The sequence below is a fragment of the Aptenodytes patagonicus genome, chromosome Z, assembly GCF_965638725.1.
Source record: "Aptenodytes patagonicus chromosome Z, bAptPat1.pri.cur, whole genome shotgun sequence".
In the NCBI taxonomy this organism is placed as follows: domain Eukaryota; kingdom Metazoa; phylum Chordata; class Aves; order Sphenisciformes; family Spheniscidae; genus Aptenodytes; species Aptenodytes patagonicus.
Genome location: NC_134982.1, coordinates 12,507,594 through 12,531,944, shown reverse-complemented (window position 1 = coordinate 12,531,944; position 24,351 = coordinate 12,507,594). Strand labels below are relative to the sequence as shown.

The 24,351-nt window shown below is 44.9% G+C and overlaps 2 protein-coding genes across 4 annotated transcripts in view; both read left to right on the top strand.

Moving 5' to 3' along the window:
- CCBE1 (collagen and calcium binding EGF domains 1) overlaps positions 1-19,812 on the top strand; it is a 104,694-nt gene extending 84,882 nt beyond the window's left edge. The window contains exons 6-11 of one of the 3 annotated variants that reach the window (XM_076362593.1): positions 6,027-6,133; positions 11,763-11,883; positions 13,819-13,958; positions 14,051-14,086; positions 14,639-14,674; positions 15,777-19,812. In XM_076362593.1, coding sequence (XP_076218708.1) covers positions 6,027-6,133; positions 11,763-11,883; positions 13,819-13,958; positions 14,051-14,086; positions 14,639-14,674; positions 15,777-16,010 — 674 coding nt within the window. In that variant the 3' untranslated portion in view covers positions 16,011-19,812. The other 2 variants (XM_076362594.1, XM_076362592.1) reach the window with 2 other exon arrangements.
- A 1,092-nt stretch (positions 19,813-20,904) lies between these two features.
- MRPL17 (mitochondrial ribosomal protein L17) lies at positions 20,905-21,876 on the top strand. The gene is made up of 3 exons (XM_076361801.1): positions 20,905-21,084; positions 21,171-21,239; positions 21,313-21,876. The coding sequence occupies exons 1-3, from the start codon at positions 20,911-20,913 to the stop codon at positions 21,583-21,585; spliced, it is 516 nt and encodes a 171-aa protein (XP_076217916.1). The 5' UTR covers positions 20,905-20,910; the 3' UTR covers positions 21,586-21,876.
- Positions 21,877-24,351: the final 2,475 nt, after the last annotated feature.

Here is a 24,351-nt window from a genome sequence, read left to right as displayed (position 1 = left end):
TGTCGTAAAGAGGAACTGCTCCCTATGCTACATTTGGAGGTGGGGGTCTGAAGCTGGGATGTAGGTGATGCCCCTGGAGACCCCAGTTTGTTCACTGGGCACCTGAGCGCTTGTGGAGCAGTCCTGCCGCACGCTCTTCTCCTCCCCGGTTTATGAGCTGTACACACACAGCAGTAAATCAGCAGTCACATCTGTAAAGGAAGAGCACAAGTACATTGAAGGATGTGGAAAGCGTCTTCCCCTGGAGAGGCAGAGTGGCTGATTGGTGAAACTTGCTGTCACAGCTTCGGTTAGACCATTTCTCCTTGATCCAACTGCTAAAAACCATATTTTGCTCCAATACCAACCTGGATTATACCTAGTTTGCAGTCCAGAGTTCAGGAGACATAGGAAAAAAATATTGCCAGATGCTGACCCTTATAAGCCTTCATTAATTTCATCTGTTAATTAAATTAATTTCAGTGAGTTTAATTTGTATTTACATGCCAATATCTGAGATTAGCAAATGGCCCTTGGTTGGGTGGTTAGTGCCTCTGGGCACTCAGACACTCAGAAAAGGTGTGCCTGGGAATTCCACACACCTTTCAAGCATTGCGTAAATCAATTGCTAAACTATGTTGAGTAACACTGAATTCTGCTGATCTGCAATTAGTTTGTGTGTCTCCTGACTGCGGTCAGATTTTTTCTTTTTTTTATGAAAGTAATATGTGATGGGAAAGGGGTAAAAGTGAGGGCTTGTTGCTTTTCACTGTTGGTTTCAAAGTATATATGTGTGCTGTGTATAAATGATTTTAAAGTTTTTTACCTCATCCCAGTTATTAAATTTAGAGCATTTAGAGTACTGCAGATTAAATACTGATATGACAGTTTAAAAAGAAAGGAGGAAGAGAATAACCTGTGCTCTGAAAAAAAAAAAATCTTTTTTGATGAATGGTGACTTACTATAGGTTTATCAATTAATGCCTGAACTCATGTGTCATTGGATGCTCCAAATCCCGCTGGATGGCCAGAACAATTTATCATTTTGATTTTCCCCTGAAAATGTGTAACTGGAGCCACTCCATTAACTTTAATTGTTCCTTGCAGTTTTAAAATGTTTTTTTTCCTTATAAGTATGTGGGGGTCATAAAGGAAAGAGGTATAAGCTATATAATCTCCTTGCAAATAGTTCTTTTAGTTAATTTTTCCTCTGGCTAGTTCAAATTTCCTGACAGGGTAATGCCCAAAGCATTCAGGATAACCGACCATTCAAAATATTCAAGGCTGTGGAAATAATTCTAATATTTGAAAAACACCATTTTTACACTGAATGTACACGACACATAAAAATGTCAGTTCCAGTAGTTAATCTGGAATGAAGTACCCACCATGTCTCACAACATTTCCCAAATCAGCTGTGTGAAGCACAGAAGGATACTTTCTGCTTTGTTACACTGCTGTACTCCAAGTTAATGTTACTAATTGCCAGACCTCTGGTGCAAATGAAAGAGGAGTTGGCCATCGCTATTTCACAGGGCTTGTGTCCATAACTCATTCCAAAGAAAATCAAGGTTTTCGGCAGCCGCGAGGAACCAGCTGTAGCGACGCACCACCCCGTGGTCAGCCCCAGCCCTGCACCGCCCCGGAGAGCACCGCATCCGCGCTAGAATGACTTCCTAATAAACAGATGATTTGCTTTTCATGGTAGCTGGAACACTTAAATTTGATTTTAAAATTTAGTGTGAGAGACATGAAAACACATGTATCCCTCTCCTGCTTTAACCTTGTTGCATGTTTCCCAGGGGATTGTTATTCATGTTTTCATCATGCCATGCCTGAAGGCTGCAATCCAGGCATTTTTTTGGCTCTATAAGTGGGCTTGATTGAGAGCTTTGGGTTTGTGAATGGGGCACAAGAATAGGAGGCATTTTTCCTGCATCCGCAGTCATGTTGCATTTCACGGAGACAATACAGCTACCCGCGCTGAAGTAGGCAAATGAAACCATCTCAGCAGGCTGAGCCCAGATAATACAACACAGATGATCAACTCAACAGTCTCCATGCGAAGACCGCCTGCGGCACAGCTCCCCGCAGAGCTCTCCCCCGCCAGCATCTCCTTCTCTTCCAGAGTCAGCAAGATAGAGTTTTTGAGCACATGCAAAGAAAACACATTGCTCCGCCGAGCAGATCTCTTATCGATAGGCACCACAGGGCTCACCGGTGTCTCGCTGAGATGAAAGGACCCCTGTCAGGACAGCAACGTCACACGTGAGCTAGACTTCGTGCTTTGGAAAGCCTTCATAAAATGGGGCTGGTTTAAGCCTTCTCAGAAATAATTTTAGTTTCCTGAGCAATGGAAACAGGCTATGTAAGTGCCTTGCTCAGTGCTGGCCAAACTGACCCTGGTAGGTGACCTTCGTATCTGCACCATGCATGGGTGGCTCCATCTATGTGCTTCCTGCCCCCTCTGCCCTGTCCTAGGTGGCTTCTGGCTTTATCCATGCTTTATTCTGGCTTTATTCATAGTTTGGTCCTGATACAGGATTGGATGGGGGTAAAGTGAATGTTTGATGGATGACTCCTTCCCTGGGCAAATCATCACCTCTGTCTGGTATGAGTTAGGGGGATTCCACCTCTCTCCTGGGACACAGTTCACGCTTGCTTATATGACGCTGTTGGACTTTTTCCTCCGACAAGTCAATCCAACTGGATTTGCAGAAATCTCGTGGGTATGATATTTCCCAAACATTAGCTGACCCTCCCTGCATTCATATCCATGGATTGTTACAGCCCTGTTTTATCTATACTTGTCAGCCCCGTGTACCACATCCTTCTGGAAGACAAACTGGATTTTATAATGAAACACGAGGCCAAATTCACCGCTTCTTAATCTGCATGTAATTGCACTGATTCTAGTGGGATTGCATTAGGTTTCAAATAGCAGAGGCTCTGGCAGTTTCTCCCTATGACTGTGTGTTGCTTTCAGCAACATTTCTTAACACAATGTGTGCATGTTGTGAGGGAACTCATTTGGTAAGATAGCTATTAAAAGAAATTTTGGTTAAGACTAGTACCAAACCCAAGCTTTATTGGAGTTTGAAAAAAAAAGGTGTTTTTTTCTAATGGGTCTATATATGTGCATCTGTAAATCCTACACAGGTCCAGAAATGGACATATCAAAACACTGATTTTTTTAAAGGAAGCTAAAAAATTGGAGAGGGAGGAAGAACTCCATGAGGGAGCCACAATACTGACTTGTGGTCAAGAGAAAACTTACCTTTTAGAAATATCAAGAGGTGTCTTGATTACAGCATATCAACTCCTTGTTAAGGGGAAGAACCCTGTGTGCTGCAGATTCTTTGATCTATCAGAGAAAGACTTACGGGCAAAGAGGCTTTGGAAGAAGTCAAAGGCAAAATGATTAGCATTAGAGATACATGTGAGGAAACCAGCACATGCTGGTATTCAGTTATCTTCACACAAAGGCTGAGTCCCTCTGGGAAGTGTTGTGGCCAAATAGTCTTGGAGCTAGCATAGCGGCAATTTGGTGAAATTCTATTTTATGTTACGTAGAGTTTGTTGGAAAACCCCAAGTAGTACCTTTTGGCCTTAAATCTTTGAGACATCCGAACACTGTACAGAACGCTGTTCAGGTACTACCAAGCTGTGTGCTATCAGAAAGGACTGGGAAGTGGAGAGTACTTACTGCCATAAAAATGCTAAATAAAATACAGAGGAATATCATGGGCTATTGTAATGCCAAAGAACTGCAGCTGTGGGAGCAGGCAGTTGATGAGTGGGGAAAACCCCCAAGCTTTTGCCTCCTAATCTTCTCATCAGTTCAGCACTAATACCAATGTTAGCATGTTTCTTAGTGCTGCTGGTCATTCCAGCATCTTGCCCTTGCAGCCCTCACCTACCTGATTAGGAGATAAGAGAAATAAACCTTTCACAGAATCATAAAATCATAGAATACAGGGTTGGAAGGGACCTCAAGGATCATCTGGTCCAACCTTTCTTGGCAAAAGCACGGTTTAGACAAGATGGCCCAGCACCCTGTCCAGCCGAATCTTAAAAGTGTCTGATGTTGGGGAATCCACCACTTCCCTGGGGAGACTATTCCAATGGCTGATTGTTCTCATTGTGAAAAATTTTCCTCGTGTCCAGTTGGAATCTCCCCAGGAATAACTTGTACCCATTACCCCTTGTCTTTTCCATGTGACTTCTTGTAAAAAGGGAGTCTCCATCTTCTTTGTAGCCACCCTTTAAATGCTGGAACATGGTGATAAGGTCTCCCCTAAGCCTTCTTTTCTCAAGGCTGAACAAACCCAGTTCTTTCAACCTTTCCTCATATGGCAGGCTTCCCAGTCCTTTCATCATAGAATCATAGAATCATAGAATAGTTTGAGTTGGAAGGGACCTCTGAAGGTCATCTAGTCCAACCCCCTTGCCGTGGACAGGGACATCTTCAACTAGATCAGGTTGCTCAGAGCCCCATCCAGCCTGACCTTGAATGTTTCCAGGGATGGGGCATCCACCACCTCTCTGGGCAACCTGGGCCAGTGTCTCACCACCCTCAGCGTAAAAAAATTTCTTTGTGGCCCTTCTCTGGACCCTCTCCAGCCTGTCCACATCTTTTTTGTATAGCGGGGACCAAAACTGAACACAGCGTTCCAGGTGTGGCCTGACAAGTGCTGAGCAGAGTGGGATGATGACTTCTTTATCTCTGCTGGTGATGCCTTTGTTGATGCAACCCAGTATTCTGTGGCTTTCTTTGCCGCAGCAGCACACTGTTCACTCATTGAGCTTCTTATCCACCAGGACCCCCAGGTCCCTTTCCACAGAGCTGCTCCCCAGCTGGGTAGATCCCAGCCTGTGCTGCGCTCCTGGATTGTCTTCTAAAAGCAAGCATACCTGACGTGGCATTATATCCAATGGACTAAATGTACTGAAAATCAGTTTTTCCTAAATTTGTGCAACAGTGGTCCATAGATGACCATCTGATGGGTGCAATGTTCCTTATTGGACCCTGCAAACATTTAAAGTTAAGTACCACATAATATCTTTAGTATTAGAAAGTTCCGCTTTTATTTAAAATGATGTAGATGTTTTCAAAATCGGTACACATTTCTGCTTTAACCAGGAGCACCTGCAGAGTTTTTCCATTACGGGACATGCTCTGAATGGTCAGTGTTCAAACGTGTCCAGTAACCCTTCCAGGTAACGTCGTACAAGGCCACATATCATATGCAGGGCCTCAATACACTTGACGCTTCTCAACAACTATATGCGAAAGAAAAAAAGCTCACCTAGAGTTTGCCAGTGTGTGTCACCCTATGTTTTGGAAACCACATTTCTCTTTAAGCGGACATCTGTTAAAACAGTGCTTGTTTGATTGCGATGCTGAAGTGCTTCACTGCATATAAGAATGGGAAAAGAACAAAAAATAACATTTGTGGTATCTCGTACAGTTTGAATCATTTACTGGATTCCTGAAGAGATCCCATTCATGCGTAGTATCAACAGGTGTGACCCTTTCTCTTGTGTGGATTTAAATCCCTGTCATTAATCTCAGTCCCCATCTCTGCTCAGGCTGACTCCATCACATGGAGTAATAACTGGCAATGATAAAGAGCAGTTTGTGCAAGGTGAATTAAATGGCTGTATTGTGAGGGATTTTACTGTAATTTATAGCATATGAAAATTTGCCTTTCAGGGGACTGTAAATCAGTTCAGATCTGTAGGGTTAGTCTACCCTACACACAAAGATAAAAGAAGGGGTGTAAACTTTTTCAGGTATTAAAAAAAGAAATTCTTTGGGGACTGTTAACTGGAAACAGCTGCTTTAAAAATAAGCTCAGATCTGTCCCTGCAAAGTTTCTCAGACTTACATAGCAATTCACAGTCAAAGCATTAATAATGGCAAGACTCTTTCTTCTCTTCACAGTCTGGGGAAATGTAACAACCTTCAAGTTGCTTTTGTAATCACTTTATGAATTTCTTTGCTTTGGATCTTTATATTTGTATTGGAAACTGCTTTCTTTCAGCTGGGCTTCCTGAGAAATCTGAAAATGTGGCGAAATCGGGGACATGCTGTGCCTCTTGTAAGGAATTTCATCAAATAAAGCAGACGGTTTTACAACTGAAGCAAAAGGTATGAACATTGATCAGTCATGTCTTTACCAGACCTACATGTTTTGTGACAACTGAGGTTAAATTTAAGTGTTTGGAGCTGTCACTGCCATGTGGCTCTTGTGCCCATAAAGATGATGGCGACATATTTTAAAATCATCTGGGAATGGCATCTCTTCCTTATGCTTCTGTATTGCTTGTAAGCGGATTGCTAACCAAGCTCCTGTAGCTGTGTTACCAAGCTCATGGTAACAGAGTCTGGCAAACACCCATCCCAGTCTGAGCCCAGGTTTCTTGGCAATCAGTGCTGGCCTCAGCTTTTCATTCATTCTGAATGCACAGGATTTTGGACTTGATCCACCTTTAGTGTATGCAAGTGCAAGACATTCTGCAGATGCGGGAATGTGGGAGAACATGATTTTGCATTAGTAGGGTGCTGATACAGGATTCTTGCCAAATAGGAGGTGTGTGGCTAAACGAAAACGTCACTAGCAGATACATTAGCTTTGATTTTTTTAAAAAGAAAAACCCCTCAGCCCCAACCTTTTTTGTTTTCACCTGTGTCCTTACAAGTAGAAAATAATGCATTTAAAAACTTCCCCTGGTCTTTTACATTAATTGCTCCTATACGTGGCCTCCTTTTGCACTTGGGTACGATTGAAATAACCCAGAGACCCAGCCCAGGATTTGGAGAGCCAAGTGCAGGGGTGCAGGTGTAATGCCTTTTCTGGTGACACCTCCTTCAAACATTCCGGTTCTCTGAAATGGAAATGTTCTGCAGGAATATTCTCAGCAATGCATGTTGACAGGCCGTAATCACCCAGAGAGCTCATTTAATTTCATTGTGTCAAAACACAATTTGGTATGTTCACTTTTTGCCTTTAATGTAATTCAATGTAATTCATTCAATGTAATTTATACTAGGAAAAAAGAAATCAGCTTCACTAAAATGAAATACAATGAGGTTTGAGATACTCTTTATGACAAAAATCTCATAATGTCATGTTTTCCTTCTGAATCAGTGTGAAGATAAATGTGGAAGTGACAGAATTTCATGTGTGATGGAAATTGTGGTTTTCAAACAAACGGTAGCAAACAGGTTAAAAAAGGATCTGTGCTTTTGAGGGCTGTTTGTCCAGATGCAGTCCATGATGCTAAGCAGGCTCACACTGACCCCCAGGGAGGGATCTGGGGTCACGCTGTTGGCCAAGTTGTTTGCTGCAAGAATTGATGGAAACCATTGGCCGTAATTAAGGGAAAGTTTTCTGTGTCTAACTTCCGCTGTTAGGTGCCTGTGTTCAAAACTCCGTCCTGGAAAACTAACACCATCAATACCTGTTGCTATGGGCACTTGTTGTTCAGAGGCCAAACTGAGCAGCTCACTCTTGCCTCATAACGAAGTCCTGTCATTGTCGGTAGCTAAATTTTCCCCAAGTATCTTCCTAGTGGGACTTGATCTATTTGGCATCCTCAGAGGGAGCCCACTGGCTTGTGCCTCACACAGAGCGAGCTGGAAAAGATGGTCCCCTGATACCCTCAGCATTTTTTACCCTACGGAGAGGAGAGCTTTTGTCCATGCTGAGAGGAGATCTGGCCTCATGCTTCTTCTCTGCCCAGGGAGACATGAACCCTCGTGCTTCACCAGCCGCTCCCCATGGCCAAGTTCTTCTGGGGAGGACATCTCTCAATATCTGCGGTCGAAGTTGTTCTGTTTTGCACAGAAAAATTCATTTCTGTCTGCCAGCGAGACAGTTTATGGGAATGAGTCTTCAGTTTTGTGGTTAAGGCTTTCAGATTTTATGAACTTTACACAAAATTATGTTTAGCAGAAGAGCCTGTGAAGGATCCAATTCAGCAAACCCTACAACTGGGAACTGGGGTATGCTTCTGGAAGTGGGAGGTGGGGTTTTGTGTCTCCTTAGGAAAGGACAGGGTGAACTCAAGTCCTGCTACCTCCAGTGATGACATCAATACCTTTTGGTATTGGAGGATTGCAACATTCATTCCAGATCCAGGACAGAGTAGTTCTAGGATCAGGAACAGAAAGTCACCGTGCATGGTCATCCAGTGGGATGCACTGTCCCGATATACTAGGGGGCTGGGGGGCAGTCCTAGGTTGATCTCCGACCTTGCTGGAAGGAAGAACAGAAAGCTGGAAAACTAGGGTAAAGAGATCTGACACACAGCCAACAATTTTAAAAAATCAGTAAGCAGTTCAGCACTTGGAGTTGGGACATTGCTGGATCCTACTGCACAGATTTGTTTAAACATCTCAATTAGAAAGCCGTGTTCCACATCACTCCTGTCAAGCACTGTCGAAGTCATCTAAACCACAGATCTCCTAGAAACTACCCAAAACTCCAGATGCCGCATGCAACACAACGTATGGGAGTCTTGTTTCTAGTATTGCCTTTCTTTAAAATTTACCCTCACTAATATTTGCACGCACATGGGGGGGTGGGGGGGAAGTTTTCCAAGGGCCATTAAGATTTGGAGCTGTGGATGGAGAAAGCCAAGGTCACTCTGGACCAGGATCCTGGTTCAGTTAAAAGATGAAATCAAAATTAGGCCAGTGAGTATAGCCAGTCCCTAAGAGGAAGTGAGTCAACATCAAAAACACATGGTTTGGCCCCAGTGTATGTGACAACCATTTTCTGGCCAGAAGATATCAGAGAGCAGTGAGCTAGACCAGAGCCTGGGTGTTTTGGCACTCCTAGTGTATGCTTCTAGTCCAGCTGACTCAGTGGGGAAGCATTTGTAGATGCTTTCACAGCAGCTATGTGATTTTCTTTTTTAACTTACTAAGTTGTTAAAACAGCCTGGCTGGCAAGAACAAGTCAGTATTTAAGCAACAGAAAAGAACACACTTCCAAATCCTCTTCATGATGAGTCTTCGCCACTAAACGTACCTTTTTACTCCAGCCTGGCCATTTGCAATATAACCTGAAGAGTATTCATGGCAGAGACTATATACTAAGTGACATCTATTTATCAGCTGGGATAGCAGTAGATCCCCAAAACAGGACCTGGTGAGAAATTTAAGTACAAGCTCTAAAGAGGACATCAATTAATCTGTCACTCAACTGTGGCCACCCCTAAGGAGAAACACTCACTGATGACGCTGAAAATATTCTCACAAAAACTACCCGAAAAATATAATGCTCTCAGGCAGTCACAGGATTTAACTCTGTGCCTCGGTTTTAGCATGGCAGCGTTGGCACTGCAGAGCCCTTGGTTGATTTGCGTCACACAGTTTTGCAGCATGATGGTCCTTGCAACCTTCCATTCATATCCAGGCAGGACCCTGCTCTGGACAGGGTGGACGCACCTCCAGGGAACAAAACTTTGCAGTGTGCTGATCAGAGCTGACCAGGGGACCTCCTCATGCTGGTCCCTGGCCAACGTGGCTATGAGAGCCCCCAGCTACTGAACTTTCCTGTTCAGCCCCAGGTGTAAGGTGCTGTGACCCATGCAGTAGCCCTCTGTCTTCAGCAGTCCCACACTTTGGGCTGTGCTGCAATGGCTGGGATATTGGCTGGGAAAGCTGCAGGGTCATTGGTAAACAAAGATGTTTTTCTTTGGAAAACCAAAGATGACAGCCCACCCCAGAGCAGTAGGCATGCTGGATCCCCATTTTCTGTGTGAGCAGATTCATAGGAGTAAGCACATAACACACGTAACACCCTGTGGGGCTTCTGTGAAGCGCTGACCTCATCCAGCCACTGATTTGTGTGGGGGTGGAGTGAATCTACCAAATTCTTGTCAGACTTACATCATGTCACTTAATTTGCCTTTAGTGCAATCATCTTGTCTTTGGAACAGCAATGCTCTCCAAAACCTGAGTCACAAATGGCCAATAAATCCTTGTATTTCTGTCATCGAACTTCGAATTCCAGCCTGAAAAATCAAACTGGTGTTTCAGAAATGCCACCAGGAACTGTCTCACCATTTCTGACTTTTCTTTTTCTCACTTTTGCTTCCTTCGGAACTGTTCTGTGCATCCAACCCCAAACTGCAAGCAGCACTGGCTGCCCTTACAGTGCATTCTTTAACTAATAACTTGTTTGCCAAAAGAAATTTGGCCAGTTATACTATGTACTGCAAGTGCATAGCATTATTTTTTTTCTCTGCTATACAAACATTAGGTTTGCACTAAGAGCAGGAGGGTGTATATCAAATAATTACAGAAACAAGTAGGAGTCTTGAGAACAGTCCAGTGCAGGGAATTCCAAATAGCTGAGTAAAAGCATTGTCAGATAGCAGGAGTTACCATGTATTTTATCTAATGGAGCTCTCCCATGCAAATGTTGCAGAATCCAACATCAAATTATCCAGTGAGCCAAATTCATTCAGGACAGCAACAAAGCTGACCCAGGGATAGATCTGCCCTGGTATTTCTGAAATAGCTCTTCAGTTCTGTTTGGCAGAGCAAAATTACCAACTCTACATGCAGCCACTCACCACTAATAAACTTCTTTCCTCACTGCAGACCAGCCTCCTGACTTGTCATTTCCCCTCAGCTGTCTCTGGAGAGACTAAACATTTGCAGAATATTTCTAAATATGTTTAATTATTAAATATTTTCAATCTGGGAAAATTAATGTTTAATAGATAATTAAACATCTAATGTAATGGATAATGGCATCTTAAACCATAGTGTGCAATTATTCTTACATTCTCACTTACTTTAGCTTTGTGTCTCTATGCAGAGCAGATCCAGACATCTGTTTGGTTAGATAGTACGGTGACAGGCCCAGATCCACAGAGGATTTGGGGCTTTCATTGAAAGTAAATGAATAGAGGAAAATTCAAATAAGGAAAAAAGAGGTTTCCTGAGAAGATCCAAGAAGTTGTGAAACTTAAGTTTTTGACAACTTGTTGCTGTGTATCTCCTGAATTTCTCCTACCTTCCATTTGGATTGACTTGCAGTATTTCCATGGTGACTTGAAAGGTGAACAGCCTCGCAGGAAACATTAGGGTGCTGGTTCCAGGGAAAGGAAAGTACCAGAATGAATAAAAGCCTTAAAATCAAATGGTGCCATGTTTTTCATGTGGCATCTTTCAAGCCTGGGCAACCTCCTGCGTATATGATACCTGAGGTGTGGATCATCTCTCAGATCCTTTACCCAGAGCTCATGCAGCACACACACACACACATACACACACGTGTGGAAGACAGAGGAGGGTACCATTTCTGCAAAACCTGACTTGTCTCCATGGGTCACCCAAAATATACTGTGGAAAGGCACTGTAGACTGTTACTCTCCGTGACAATGTTTTCTCATCAGATTTCTGCAAGGTGGTCAGTCAGAAATATGTACAGGTGAGAGTAAGAGTCCTCAGGCATCCTTCCAGCTGGTTCTGACTACCTGTGAGGAGGTCCCATTGCAGGGTCAGGGACACAGTTTTCCTTGGGACCACAAAATATGGCAGGAGCTTCAAGAAATCTTCATGTCCACACCTGAAAAAAATCAAGTTGGCCAGCTTAGGAGTAACTGCTGTCATAGGCTTCAACACAGTCACTTTTTTTTTTTCTGACGATTTCAATGAAGTATTTAAATACGCTGTTTGTCCACATTAAAGCTTAACCAAGAAGGTAATTTATTCAGCTGAACGATGAAGAGCTTACAGTGATTTTTGGTTTTGGCAGGTTGCTTTGCTACCAAATAATGCTGCTGATCTTAGCAAGCAAATCACTGGTGAAAAAGTGCTTGCATCTAACGCATATATTCCTGGCCCCCCAGGCCAGCCCGGCCAACAAGGCCCTCCAGGTAAGATACAGACCAGAGAGATGTGAATGTGCAATAGTGCCATGAATAAAAATTATAAGCTTCGATCTTTCAGTGTGATGGGATTTCATGTGTTTCAGATTTTGATTGTTATTATTATATTTGTGTTTGTGCTAAATTTAAAAAGGAAAACTTTCTGGTCATTATGTTCAGCCTCTGCCAACTGTCTAACATCATCCATTGTGTCTTAGCCTCCATGTGCTTCTTGGCGTGCAAGCTGTGTTTGTCCTGTATGTGTTAAATTTCTCCCTGTCCCTGGGATATCTCACCTGCTTCCGTTGTCATTTCCTGTATTTTAACTCCGTCTTAAAACATTCTCCATTTCATTTAGCTCACTGTCATTACTAGAGCAGAAAATGTGCTTTCAGTTTGAGGGGGTTTGTGCCAACTGTTTTATTTTTCCTTGTCTGGTTTTGCAAGGATTCATTTGTTCGTTTTATGTGTGTTCCAGATTCAAAGGAATCTGAAAAGAAAAGTAAAACTCCACTTACACCTTCTTTGCTAAGGTATAGGTTGAAACCATGAGAAAAGCAGAGAGTTCCTAAAGCTCTAACTTAAGCCAGACACCTTGCAACCTGCAGCCAGTGATACTAAAAATTTTGCAAACTCTGTCAAATGCAGATCTAATTTTGGGTTAGTGATAAATCCAAGGAATTTTAGCATTGTGCTGGGTTGCAGGAAGATTCCTACAGAGGACTAGCAGATATTCCTTATGAGGTTTGATGTACTTCATACTGAACTGCCCCCCTCATTTATCCCCACTTTTGCAGTCTTGCTTTGGTTTTTGAGTCTTTATCTCATTTTCTTGGAGGACGAGTATCTTCAGTCTTCAGTATATCATAAATGCAAGGACAATGTGGTTAGAGATTCTGCATCAGACTCTGAACTGTACAGTACGTCGCCTTGCAATCTCTCTAATGCAGGCCTGACTCGTCAGGTCTTCCGTCTGGTTTCCCCATGACTGAGCTGTCCAAGGTACTGTAGAATTGTCTGTTCCGCTTGAAAACCATCCCTGCTCACCTCCTCCTCTGCCCTGCCGTTAGCAACAGTGCGGCTGGGTCTTCAGGAGGAGTCCAAGAGGTTCATCACTGAACTTGATTTTACTCCTTTTGAAAACCCTAACTGTACATATTCTGTCCTGCTGAACCCTTTGTACTCTCTGCCTTTCATTTTCTATGTCTTTCACATGCCTTCACTATGAAGGAAAGTGCTTTCCCCTCTAATTATAAAGCAATTCAGCTAGTGACACTTTCATGGTCTTTATCTTGTGCAACTGTTGTTTCAGGTGCCTGATTTTCTGTTTTGCTTTTCATCGTGTTTCTCTTGAGCTAAACATATGCTTTCTTGCCTGTGCGCTTCCTAAAAATTAACATTCTCTGCTGAACTAGCAGAAGCTGAAAAGGATATAAAGCAAAATGGAAGAATGGAGCCTTTTTTGCCCCCAACACATTACTACTGTACTGGGCAAAAGAGAGGTGCAACCCACCACTGAAAAGGGCTTGCTTCTGTGCCAGTCATGTAGATGCCTTTGACCCAACATTCCCATGAGTTTTCTGAGGCTTTCTTTTTATGAGATATTTCTCAGATGTGACTTGTTCTTTTCTTCTTTGTGTGACAATGAGGCATTTCTGCTTTTCTTTTCAGTCCCAGTCTGTGTCCCTAACCACCTGGCAGTGGCAGTCTTGGCTTCCTTGTATACACAAGGTTTAATTGTTTTGTGAAGATCTCTTGTAGTCTCTGTGACAAGGAGTAATGTTGTCTCAGATGACTGCTGTGTTGGTTGTGTTGTTGTGGATTTGAGTGTGTTAAGGTAACCAGTCCGTTGGGTGGTTCCAAAAATGGTCAGTCCCCACTGCTTGCACTGATGAAGTGTCCTGAAAGCTTTCCCTGGCAGGTAACCTTTGCTGTCAATTGCAGGGGCTCCAGGACCAAAAGGGAGTCAAGGAGTTCCTGGGTCACCAGGACCTCCCGGACAGCCAGGCCCTCGTGGATCAATGGGACCTATGGGCCCATCTCCAGACATATCACATATTAAGCAGGGCAGGCGGGGCCCCGTGGTCAGTATTCTTACCTCCTGCCATGTATTGCGTAATTGGTCTTAGGTCCACAACCTCTCACGTCCTTGTGAACACTTCCTTTTCTCTTGCAGGGCCCACCAGGAGCCCCAGGGAGAGATGGTAGCAAGGTGAGGAGAGGTACTGTTTTCCATAAAGTGGGCACATGCACATGTGAAGTGCAGGCTTGCTAGAGAGACCCTCTACACACCCTTTTACCATCTCATTTCCTTTCCTAAGCTGAAAACGTCCTGTTTTCCTATCCCCTTCATGTCTTCCTTCTGCTATTTTCTGCTTGCTGTTCCTCACGTCTTGCAAATAGCCCTGCCAGGCTACCTGTCAAGCAGCCTCCTTTCCTTTCTCTGCGGTTCTTTTGGCTTTTCCATGAAGAAATGTCGATGCTTTAACCCATTTCATTAGGCTGCTCTTTTGTGAATTTCTCCTGTTAACTGGTTTGCTTGTTACTGTCTAGGAGAAATATCAGAAGTGCCCAGCTCTGCTCCCACTAGAATCAGCGGCAATTTCCTTGCGTTCCTCCTTCACTTTCTTTTCTTTTTCCGAGCAAGCGTAAGCTGATGATTCTTGATCTGGGGACAGTAAGTAAGGGAGTCTGCAGAGGCAAACTGTGATTTTTTTCATTTCCTTCAGTCACAGCAAACTAACTGAGGTGGTATTGATTACAGGGGGAGCGAGGCGCACCAGGACCAAAGGGGATACCTGTAAGTATTGCTCACAGGGGGAATTTCCACAACAGAGTGATGTTGACTACTAACAACAGGTCAGCCAAAAGGAAAAAAAACCCTCTCCTGTGTCAAGAGCACAGTGAAAGATCATTTACATGCACAGAAAATGTTATTGAAAAAAGTAATTACCTGGTTTTGTCCAATGTTTTTGCTTACACACCTCCTCCCTTGCTCAGTGTGACACTGAAGGCAGTAAGCGCACCTCTGCCCTACAACTGCAGTGGGACATCCTCAGAAGGCATGAGATCCCATGCAGAGTGCTAGTTAGTACCGTTCAGCCACCGTTCCTAAGGGGAGTTGGATCACTGGAACCTTTTAAAATCCCGCCCCTCGTCTCTCTCTGGGATTTGGGAAGCTGTAGGCTTTGAGCAAGTCATCAGGAGAAGGATGAGTATTTAAAATCTGTTTTCAGGTGAAGTTGTTTAAAAATTTATTTCTTATGGTGTTTTCTCATTGGTGGAATGGATTTTTAAGAGTGTGTCCAGTCGGGTGTCCTCAGTATTAAACAGTGTACTTTACTGTGTGAAGTCAGCTAAAAAGAAATTATGGTTTTGTAAAATCAGATAAAACCAGATCGATACTCTCTGCATTGTAATAACCAATATATTTAGTAAGTGATGGGCAGCAGCAGGGTTACCATATTGAAAAGATAGCTTCCAAAATATCAGCATTCTTGAGAAAATTTTTTAAATAAATAATAATTATTGATTTATTAGTCATTCTAAGAATGTAATTTCTATCAGTTTAATAAGAAGGAACACAGGGAACCAAGATTTATCTCCTCTATTCCCATGAGGTGTCAAGATACTCTTAGGAGGCAAATACAGCAAAGGAATTGTTAGGTAACAAAAGGGCTGAGCATCTTGTAAAGATAGGGTCTGTCTGCAAAAACATTTGCCTTCTTTTGAAAATTGTTTCCTGAGCAGGTTGATTCAAAAAGAGACCATTAACTTTTGGCAATTGATATGAAGCAGTATTTTACTGAGTTACCCCTGCATGAGTAATTATATCAACCTGTTTGAAAACTGTAAGAGTGAAGCGGATTATTATTATTAATGATCGTGCCTTGTGACTGCAGGGCCCACCAGGTTCATTTGATTTCCTATTGCTGATGATGGCAGACATCAGAAACGACATCGCTGAGCTGCAAGAGAGAGTGTTTGGACACAGGACTCATTCATCAACAGAGGAGTTTCCATTACCTCAGGAATTTACAAACTATCATGACACAGTAGATTTTGGATCTGGGGAAGACTACAAACCACGGGCATCACCCAGAGACTCCAGGATACAGAAGGCAGCCCACCCTTAGCTACACCTACTGAAAAATAGAGCCCCTTTAGAGTTGTTCAATATAAAAATGCACTGACAATGTAAAGTATATATATATATATATATATATATTATTTCCCAGTTTTCTCTCTGCTTTTCCCCAACGATGCTGCCTGTACTGTAGCTTTCCTGGTTCATGATAGCCTCCTTGCAGTAATTCCATACCGTCAAGCCTGCACTGTGCATTGTACCTAGACTATCAAGAAAACCTTCTTAGTATATAATATGATTAAGGCATGGTCTAGCTAATGGCGCAGACCACAGCGTTTCATCTGCCTACCTTGCGTTCTATGTCCAAATGACCCAGTACCCAAATTTTGCCAGGGGTAGAGGGGTAGCTGAACATCATCCCTGAATGACATCAGTAATGAAAAACTTGGTCCACAGTTACATGTAAATGTATTACACCACTGAACTCAAGTCTCCAGCTACTGACCCCAGGCATAGGAGAGTGTGACAGGTGGATCCCTGTTTCACAGCAGAGGCCAGCTGTAGGTGAAATGTCTTCTTGTATTATGCTGCACCATGGCAGAAAAAGGCAAAAACATATGGTGAAGCACTGATACAAGGGCGCTGCTTGTTGATCTGGAAATTATTTAGCTTTGTGTTGCTAGAGTATCGTTCAAAGAGAGTCGAAAAGATGTGTTTGTCCTAAATTAACACTACTTTTCCCTTACCATTCTCCCAGTGCTCAGTGTGAAGGCCAGTTCCCTTCTTCAACAGATTCATGCTGGATACATTACACAAAGATAAGCGAGAGAACAGGGGATGTATAAAGCAGGAAAACCAAGCATCAGTAGGCTTATTGGCAAGCACAAAATCAATCCCAGCCTTGCAGAAAGAGTTGGATTCTGACCTCCTGTAGGTGCATGTCTTCCTTGGTGAAATGCTGAAGTCCGAGTGAAATCGAGACCAGAGAGAGGCCTCATGTTTGCAAAGAGCTTCCATCTCTTTTGTTCCTCTGCTGCATGAGAGCGACCTAAATGGCATTCATGGAACTGGAACACAGAGTTGCAGTCTATTTGGCTGGGATATGAAGAGTATGAGTAGGTGCAGGCGTGCACGTGACAAAACGTTTCAACTGGTACGAGGATGGCTAAGGTGAGGTACTGCACAGGGGATCCTATATGTGTGAAGAGGGATGAAAGGGAGTGCCCTTTTTTTACACTGGAAATTGGATGCACAAGCTAGACCATACCTCATGGGTGATGTATGTTACCATTTCTTTTGGATTACCACAGCTGCTGAGGACTTTGCCATGCTTAGAAGATAAAGGAGTATATTAAGCACAAAGCTTCAATGTTGTATCTGTGTAGCTGCTACTTCTACAGTATGTTTAGTGCTGGGTCATGTCCATGTTACAAATGCAAAGAAAAACTTCTTATTTTGCCATGTTTTTCAGGGCTTGCATGTTCTAATAGAATAAATACAGGTAAAAATATAAGCAGGCCCTTTTCAGATAACCTGTAAAGGTCTGTATTCCCTTCCATATTCTCTGGGCCAAAAGATAGTTGGTGTAATCCCTACACCACCGGTACAGGTCATGTTGTATAAACAGCTGGCTGTCTAGACCTTTCGTATTTTTTGTATATTGTCTTAAGAGGACGTGTTCACTCTTGCAATGGTTTCCCAACTCCTCGCTATCACTATGCCACAAGCAAGGGCATTAGCTTTAAGAACATTAATGTTCTGTATTCCTTTTCACGTTATATGTATACCAATATTTACAAAGCAATGACTAAGTCACTGGGATAGCTTAGAAAAAATTACAGTGCTCTCACCCTGCGGTCTTTGGGCTTCTCCTCTGGGAGGAGCTCTCCCAGCAGCTCCAGATCCAAGTAGTCTTGTGAAGCAGTTAATAAGGAAATCAGTGAGACTTGGGGAAGGAACTTGTGGCCAAAAGAAGGATGGTCTTACACGCAGCAGGCTGAAGGAAACCTCTTAAGACAGCATGAACTGAGGCATTTATGTCTGTGTCTTTATTTCAGGCGGGCAACTGGGTATAAATGACATCGTTCGTGAATATGCAACTTTAAGTAAATGTGTTAAATGTCAAATGTTATATTTGTAACTCTTGCAAATTATGTAACTCTTGCATATGTTTACCACCACACCCCATCACCTGCTGGATCAGGTTGATTCCCACTATAGAATTAGTAGCTGCAGGTTTTTTTACCATCAGATACTGAATAATGAGTTAGATGAGTGACTTCCTACATACCACCCAAATTTTATTGCCCCCTGCCCACAAGATGATGTGTTCTAAAAAAGGCACTTACTTTAGTTCTAAGCTTTGCTTTTCCAAATATAGACAAATACCAAATGAGAAGTTCCTACAGTTTGACCATCAAATTCAGGGGTAGGTGACAATTGTCCTGCTGTGCATACGTATCCAGGGAAGGGAAAGTCTGAGACTGGACCAAAAAAGTAGATAAAATACATGCCTCACTGTAAGTACAGAAAGCTGTCCTGCAGACTCATGAACATAAAATACGGCACATGTTTACGTGCCTTTCTGAATGAAAACCTCAGTAACTTCCCTTTCTGGAGTCTGCATCATTGGTTTTCACAGCCCACAGCTGGGTTTTCCAACAGACGTGCTTACTCCATGAAGAAGGTGAAGGAAAGTGCTCCTCGGGTTTGCCCTTGTGCTTCACCCTCCTCTTTCCAGACTCCGTGCCCCAAAGCTGTTGGCTGAGTCCCAGCAGCAGGGAGGGGACCTGATGGTAAAGACAAGTCCACTCCAGGAATTCCTCCAGCAGGGAGGGCCCCTCTGAGCACAGCTGGCTGGGAAGTTCCAGCCTTCCGTCTGCGTGCTGCTAAGACCTTTGCATAGACCTTTCTCATTTTATTTCTGATTAATTATATGATAACTTTCATAACACATTGTATAAGAAACGTTTCATTAAGATTTCTGGGTAAACACACGCAGACACTCAGATAGAAAAGTGACATTTTCTTCAGCATGCCCAAAGTTTTATAAAGCCAGACCAGAGGGATCATTTCCAATTTTAAGCTTGGTTACCAGGGAGCCAGGGAAGTCATTACCTTGTAAATTATTTATTACTCTGTGGCCCCCAAAATAACAGCCCCCCAGGAATCCAAAATAAGAATGTAGAAACATCTACGCTCATGCCTAGTCTCATTACTAGGCGCATGCACATGACAACTTTGTTTCATATAAATATTATGTATAATTTTATTAGAAAGAAATACTATTTTGATGTTAAGACATCAAGTTATAAGCAGGATAATAAAGAGTTATTTTATTAATATTAGAAATATATTTAATGGAAACATTTGCAAGAGTGTGTAGTGATGGCAAAATGCTGATTGTTAATGGGTTTAACAAAATTGTAAAGCTTGGAAAATGTTTTCTTTCAACACTGTGCCAAGAACATACAGGATTAGTCTTTCTTGCAAAGCTGGAATACTGACACAGAAGAATTCCTATGTAGTCAGGCTCAACGAGGAAAAGGGGAGGTAAATTGATTGCAAATGGAATTAAGGTAATCCCTGGCGTTACTGTTGGTATCACAGCTTGAGTAACCTTCTTCCTCGAAGTGTTTCAGAGTTAAAACGCTAAGCCCCAGAGAAGCAACAAAAGATGCAGGTGGGGTCCAAGAATTTGTTAATTTCACATTAAAATCCGTGTTTGTTCCTATTACACATTCCAATAACGATACTGTTCACTTTATTTATATAAGTATATGAAATACTAAAATGTGTATAAAATGATTGTGATTTTATGATGTATTCATAATAACAAAGATATTTTTTCTTACGGTGTTGGTAGCCGCTTTTGTTACACATCCTTTCTCTGAAATACAGAAATGCTGACCGCAAGAGACAAGTAGCAGGAAACCTCCTTGTGCTGCCTTTCAGCTTGTTTCCTGCAGCTGAACTACAGACACTGCCAGGAGGGCTCTGGGGGACGACCTCACGCAGAACAGGGCGGGTGTCTGCCTTTGTGGAAGTAAGGCAGGCGCCCACCTCCACTATTGGGATGGCGGGTCCAGCGCCCCGTGAGGGCTACGCGAGGCCGGATCCAGCGGCCTTCACCCCACGCTGCCGGCGTACGCGGCTTCTGTGCAGCCTGGGGATGCGATGCGGGGTTCCGAGGCTCCTCCGGCATCCCGCCGCTGGTACCGGGGGAAAAAAGGGAGAGTAAGGTAGAGGGTCTGGAAGGCCTCGCCCGCCCTTGGCGCCTGGCTGAGCCCCTCCCCGCAGCCCCGGGAGCCTCCTGTGAGGGCGGCGTCCCACCACCCCGCCCCAGCGGCGGTGAGGGGCGGCAGGGAGGCCGGCCGCTCTCCTTCCTCCCCTCAGAGCCCACCCTGCCTGCCCGCCGCCACGACCTCGCCCCGGGGGGGGCGCCCCGATGCGGCAGAGACAGCAGCGGGGCTGCTACCCCGCCGGGCTGGCTGCGGCGGGACGAGGCCCCACCGAGGCGGGAGATGGCGGCCGGCTCCGCCGGGGCGCGGAACTACGGCTCCCAGCATGCCGCGCGGCTCGTCCTCGCCCGGGATGCCCCGCGCAGGCGAACCGACTCCTTTGCGCCTGCGCGCTGCGACGTCACTGACGTGCGGCGAACGGGCTCCCCCGGGAGGCCGGCGGCCCGCTCGGCCCTTTCTGCCGGGCCGGGCCCGGCTTCCCTGCTCCGTTCAGACCTCTCGGTACGCGGCTCCGGGCTCCGCTTCCCGCCGAGCCCGGCGGCGGCCCTCTGACCCGCCCTGTGCGGCAGCTGTGGGGCTGCGCGTCGTGCCCGTGTGGCGGGGCGAACTACAACTCCCGGCGTGCTGCGCGGCGCGCGGGGGCTGCCAGGCGGTGCTTCCCATGGTGCCCCGCGGCGGCGGCGGCGGCTGGGGCGGGAGGGCGGCGGGATGCGGCTGTCGGTGTCGGCCGCCATCTCGCACGGGCGCGTGCACCGGCGGTTGGGGCTGGGCCCGCGCTCGCGCCTCGACCTGCTGCGCAACCTGGTGACGGCGCTGGTGCGGCATGAGCGCATCGAGGCGCCCTGGGCGCGCGCCGACGAGATGCGGGGCTACGCGGAGCGGGTGAGCGGCCGGGCCTGACCGGGCGGGGGCGGGGGGCGGGCGGCTGAGGGACCCTAACCGCGGCTCCGCCTCCTTCCTCCCCGCAGCTCATCGAGTACGCCAAGCTGGGGGACACCAACGAGCGCGCCATGCGCATGGCGAACTTCTGGCTGACGGTGAGTACCCCTCCCCAGATCCCTCGTTGCCCCCCGCAGCCCCGGTGCTGGAGCTGAGCATGCCGCCCCGCAGGAAAAGGACCTCATCCACAAGCTGTTCAAGGTGCTGGCACCCCGGTTCCAGCCCCACCCCGGCAGCTACACCCGCCTGCTGCAGATCCCCAACCGGGATGGCCTTGACCGCGCCAAGATGGCGGTCATCGAGCTCAAGGGGAACCCCTTCCCACCGCTCATCTGCCCGCGACGCGACACCGAGAAGACACTGCTCAACCAGCTGCTGAAGGGCTACCGGGAGGACATGCAGCGGGCGGCAGCCCCACAGGCCCCCGAGGGCACCCCTGTCTAGGCATCCCCCTCTGCCCTGAGGGAGGCCCCTGTGCCTGCACAGGGACGGGGTTTGGCGTGAGCTGCCCACGCACCAGCCAGCTTGTTGCTGTCCTGGAGCACAGGAATGGAAGACGTCCCAGGAGGTCTGAAGGTTGATGACTGACCTTGAGTTGCCGTGACAGGGGCACAAGCTCAAGGTTTACTCGCTTCTTCCTGCGGTTTGAATAGAGACTCGGCAAGAGAAGGAAATCAAGCTGGGAGCCCTAATGGTTGATATTCTCTGTGTAAATAAACTCTGTTCAGAAAGTGAGTTTGCTTCTATTTGGAGTATATTCCAGTGCACAAGTTAGTAACTTATTCCAGCAAAGACTGGGTTTGTTAGAGCTCCTGGTCCAACAGCCCTACTCTGAGGCAGCATCTCCCCTTCACTTCAGAGTGCAGTGTTTTCTAGAAGCAAGTGTGCAGCCTTTCAGGGTAGGAAATTCAGTGAAAAAATTAAGTTAGTTTTGCTGTTTCAGAAGCACTGAATGCAAATAGGATGGTAGCACTGAGATAAGTCTTAAAAGAGGCAGTACCAAAGGGACTTGTGTTATAATAAGGAGGCAACGTGGGCAGGAATAATAGTCATCTCTACCAAGAGCTTGTTAGACATTCCAGCCTCAGGTGTAGGGTTGCAAGAAATCTATGTATTGCCCTATTAGAACAAAAAGGGATAGTAGCAGAACTTTTTCAGAGAGTGATATAACTACTGGGAGATAAGAAACTTAAATTGCTAGCTTCGTCTTTGATTTCAAGTACAGCTAGTACTAGAAAGTCCAAATATGCATATTTCCTATAGTACTAGAAAGTCCTAGCTGTAGCTTCTGAGTGGAGGAAAAAAAAAAAACAAACAAAAAACCCCCACCAAACGTGTTAGGTTCCTTCCTCCCTCCCAAGTTTCACAAACTTAAGACAAATGAGTGATCCTATGTAGTGAGTTAGCTGTATGGAAAGACAGAAAAAAAAACCAAACCCAAGCGATGCTAACTTAAAATTTGGTAATTCTTTCTTCAGGACACTTACCTCACACAGTACCACTTCTGTTTTAATGAATTCCAGTGAGAAATTAAAGATGTGTGGTACTGTTTAAGGAAGAAGGAAAAAACAGTCCAACTACTAAAAAGTCAGTGTTCAGACAGACCTTAATCTTTATGTTTCTAATGATCTTGAAATTGCCCTCTTTGCAGTTGACCTAGCGTCTTGCTCAAAAAGACGTTTTCCCCCTCAACAGAAGAGATGAGCCAAACTGCTGTTGCTGCAGAGCTTCCACATTATTAAAAGTCCATGTTGAGGCTTTAATGAAATACTCAAGAATAATACTTTCTCTGTATTTCTTCCTTAAATTGGTCTTTCATCCTAGTAAACTGAATCCTAGCACGTTACCAGCGATCGACGACCCAGCATGCTGACTGTAGCCCTCTGGAGACTTTCCCAGTGCTTCAGGGGCAGAGGTGCTGCCCAGGCTTTTCACTGTAGCATTTCAAAGCGATAAGGCTACTGCATACCTTGAAGGCAAAGGCGAGTGCTGTTTCACCTGCTTAATCTCTCAGGATTCAGATTAGAAATGTGAATGCTGTTTGATAAGCGTAAGTCTGTGTTACCTGCCAGTTTATTTCAGCAGATTTAACTTTTCTGTGGGATTGATGAGAAACTGAGAGATAGGATTTTAACCACTGAATCATTTTCCCTTGGTCTGCCCACCTGTCACTTTCTTAGAGGAGGAGAGACAGTAACTGTCTAGCTATTTTGGTAGAAAACTCAAGGATGGGAATGATAAAAATATGTCAAGGGAGGAAGATGACTGTGGCCCTGTAGCACTAGCTGAAAATCCAGTGTTATGCCCATGTTACCATTATCCGAAACATCAGTTTTGATCAAGGGACCCAGAAGCAAGAGCAGGTAGACGTGTATGTAGACAAGTAAATGTGAAAACACTGATTTAGAAAGACAGTTGGATAAAAACATTTAATGAGGGAAAGCAGGTCAAGCTCTCTTCTGCTTGTCCTTAGATTAATAATCTGAGGGGAAAAAAGTCATAGAATCATAGAATCATTGAGGTTGGAAAAGACCTCTAAGATCATCGAGTCCAACCGTCAACCCAACACCACCATGCCCACTAAACCATGTCCCTAAGCGCCTCATCTACACGTCTTTTAAACACCTCCAGGGATGGGGACTCCACCACTTCCCTGGGCAGCCTCTTCCAATGTTTAACCTCTCTTTCAGTAAAGAAATTTTTCCTCACGTCCAATCTAAACCTCCCCTGGCACAACTTGAGGCCATTTCCTCTCGTCCTGTCGCTTGTTACTTGGGAAAAGAGACCGACACCCACCTCGCTACAACCTCCTTTCAGGGAGTTGTAGAGAGCGATGAGGTCTCCCCTCAGCCTCCTTTTCTCCAGGCTAAACAACCCCAGTTCCCTCAGCCGCTCCTCAGAAGACTTGTTCTCCAGACCCCTCACCAGCCTCGTTGCCCTTCTCTGAACATGCTCCAGCACCTCAACGTCCTTCTTGCAGTGAGGGGCCCAAAACTGAACACAGTATTCGAGGTGCGGCCTCACCAGTGCCAAGTACAGGGGCACGATCGCTTCCCTACTCCTGCTGGCCACACTATTTCTGTCTAGAAAAAGTCTAGAAAAGCTAGAAGCTTCTAAGCTAAGTTGGGAAAGTCTTGATACAGATTTTTTATATACAAATCCTTAGTGTGCATACCTATTTTTTTGCAATATCTGTATTAAGATTAGGAC

Excerpts from the sequence above, each read along its gene's own strand:
- MRPL17 (XM_076361801.1), top strand. The coding sequence starts at position 20,911 with ATGCGGCTGTCGGTGTCGGCCGCCATCTCGCACGGGCGCGTGCACCGG. Across the intron at positions 21,085-21,170 it reads TGCGGGGCTACGCGGAGCGG|CTCATCGAGTACGCCAAGCT; the intron begins GTGAGCGGCCGG and ends TCCTCCCCGCAG. Across the intron at positions 21,240-21,312 it reads TGGCGAACTTCTGGCTGACG|GAAAAGGACCTCATCCACAA; the intron begins GTGAGTACCCCT and ends GCCGCCCCGCAG.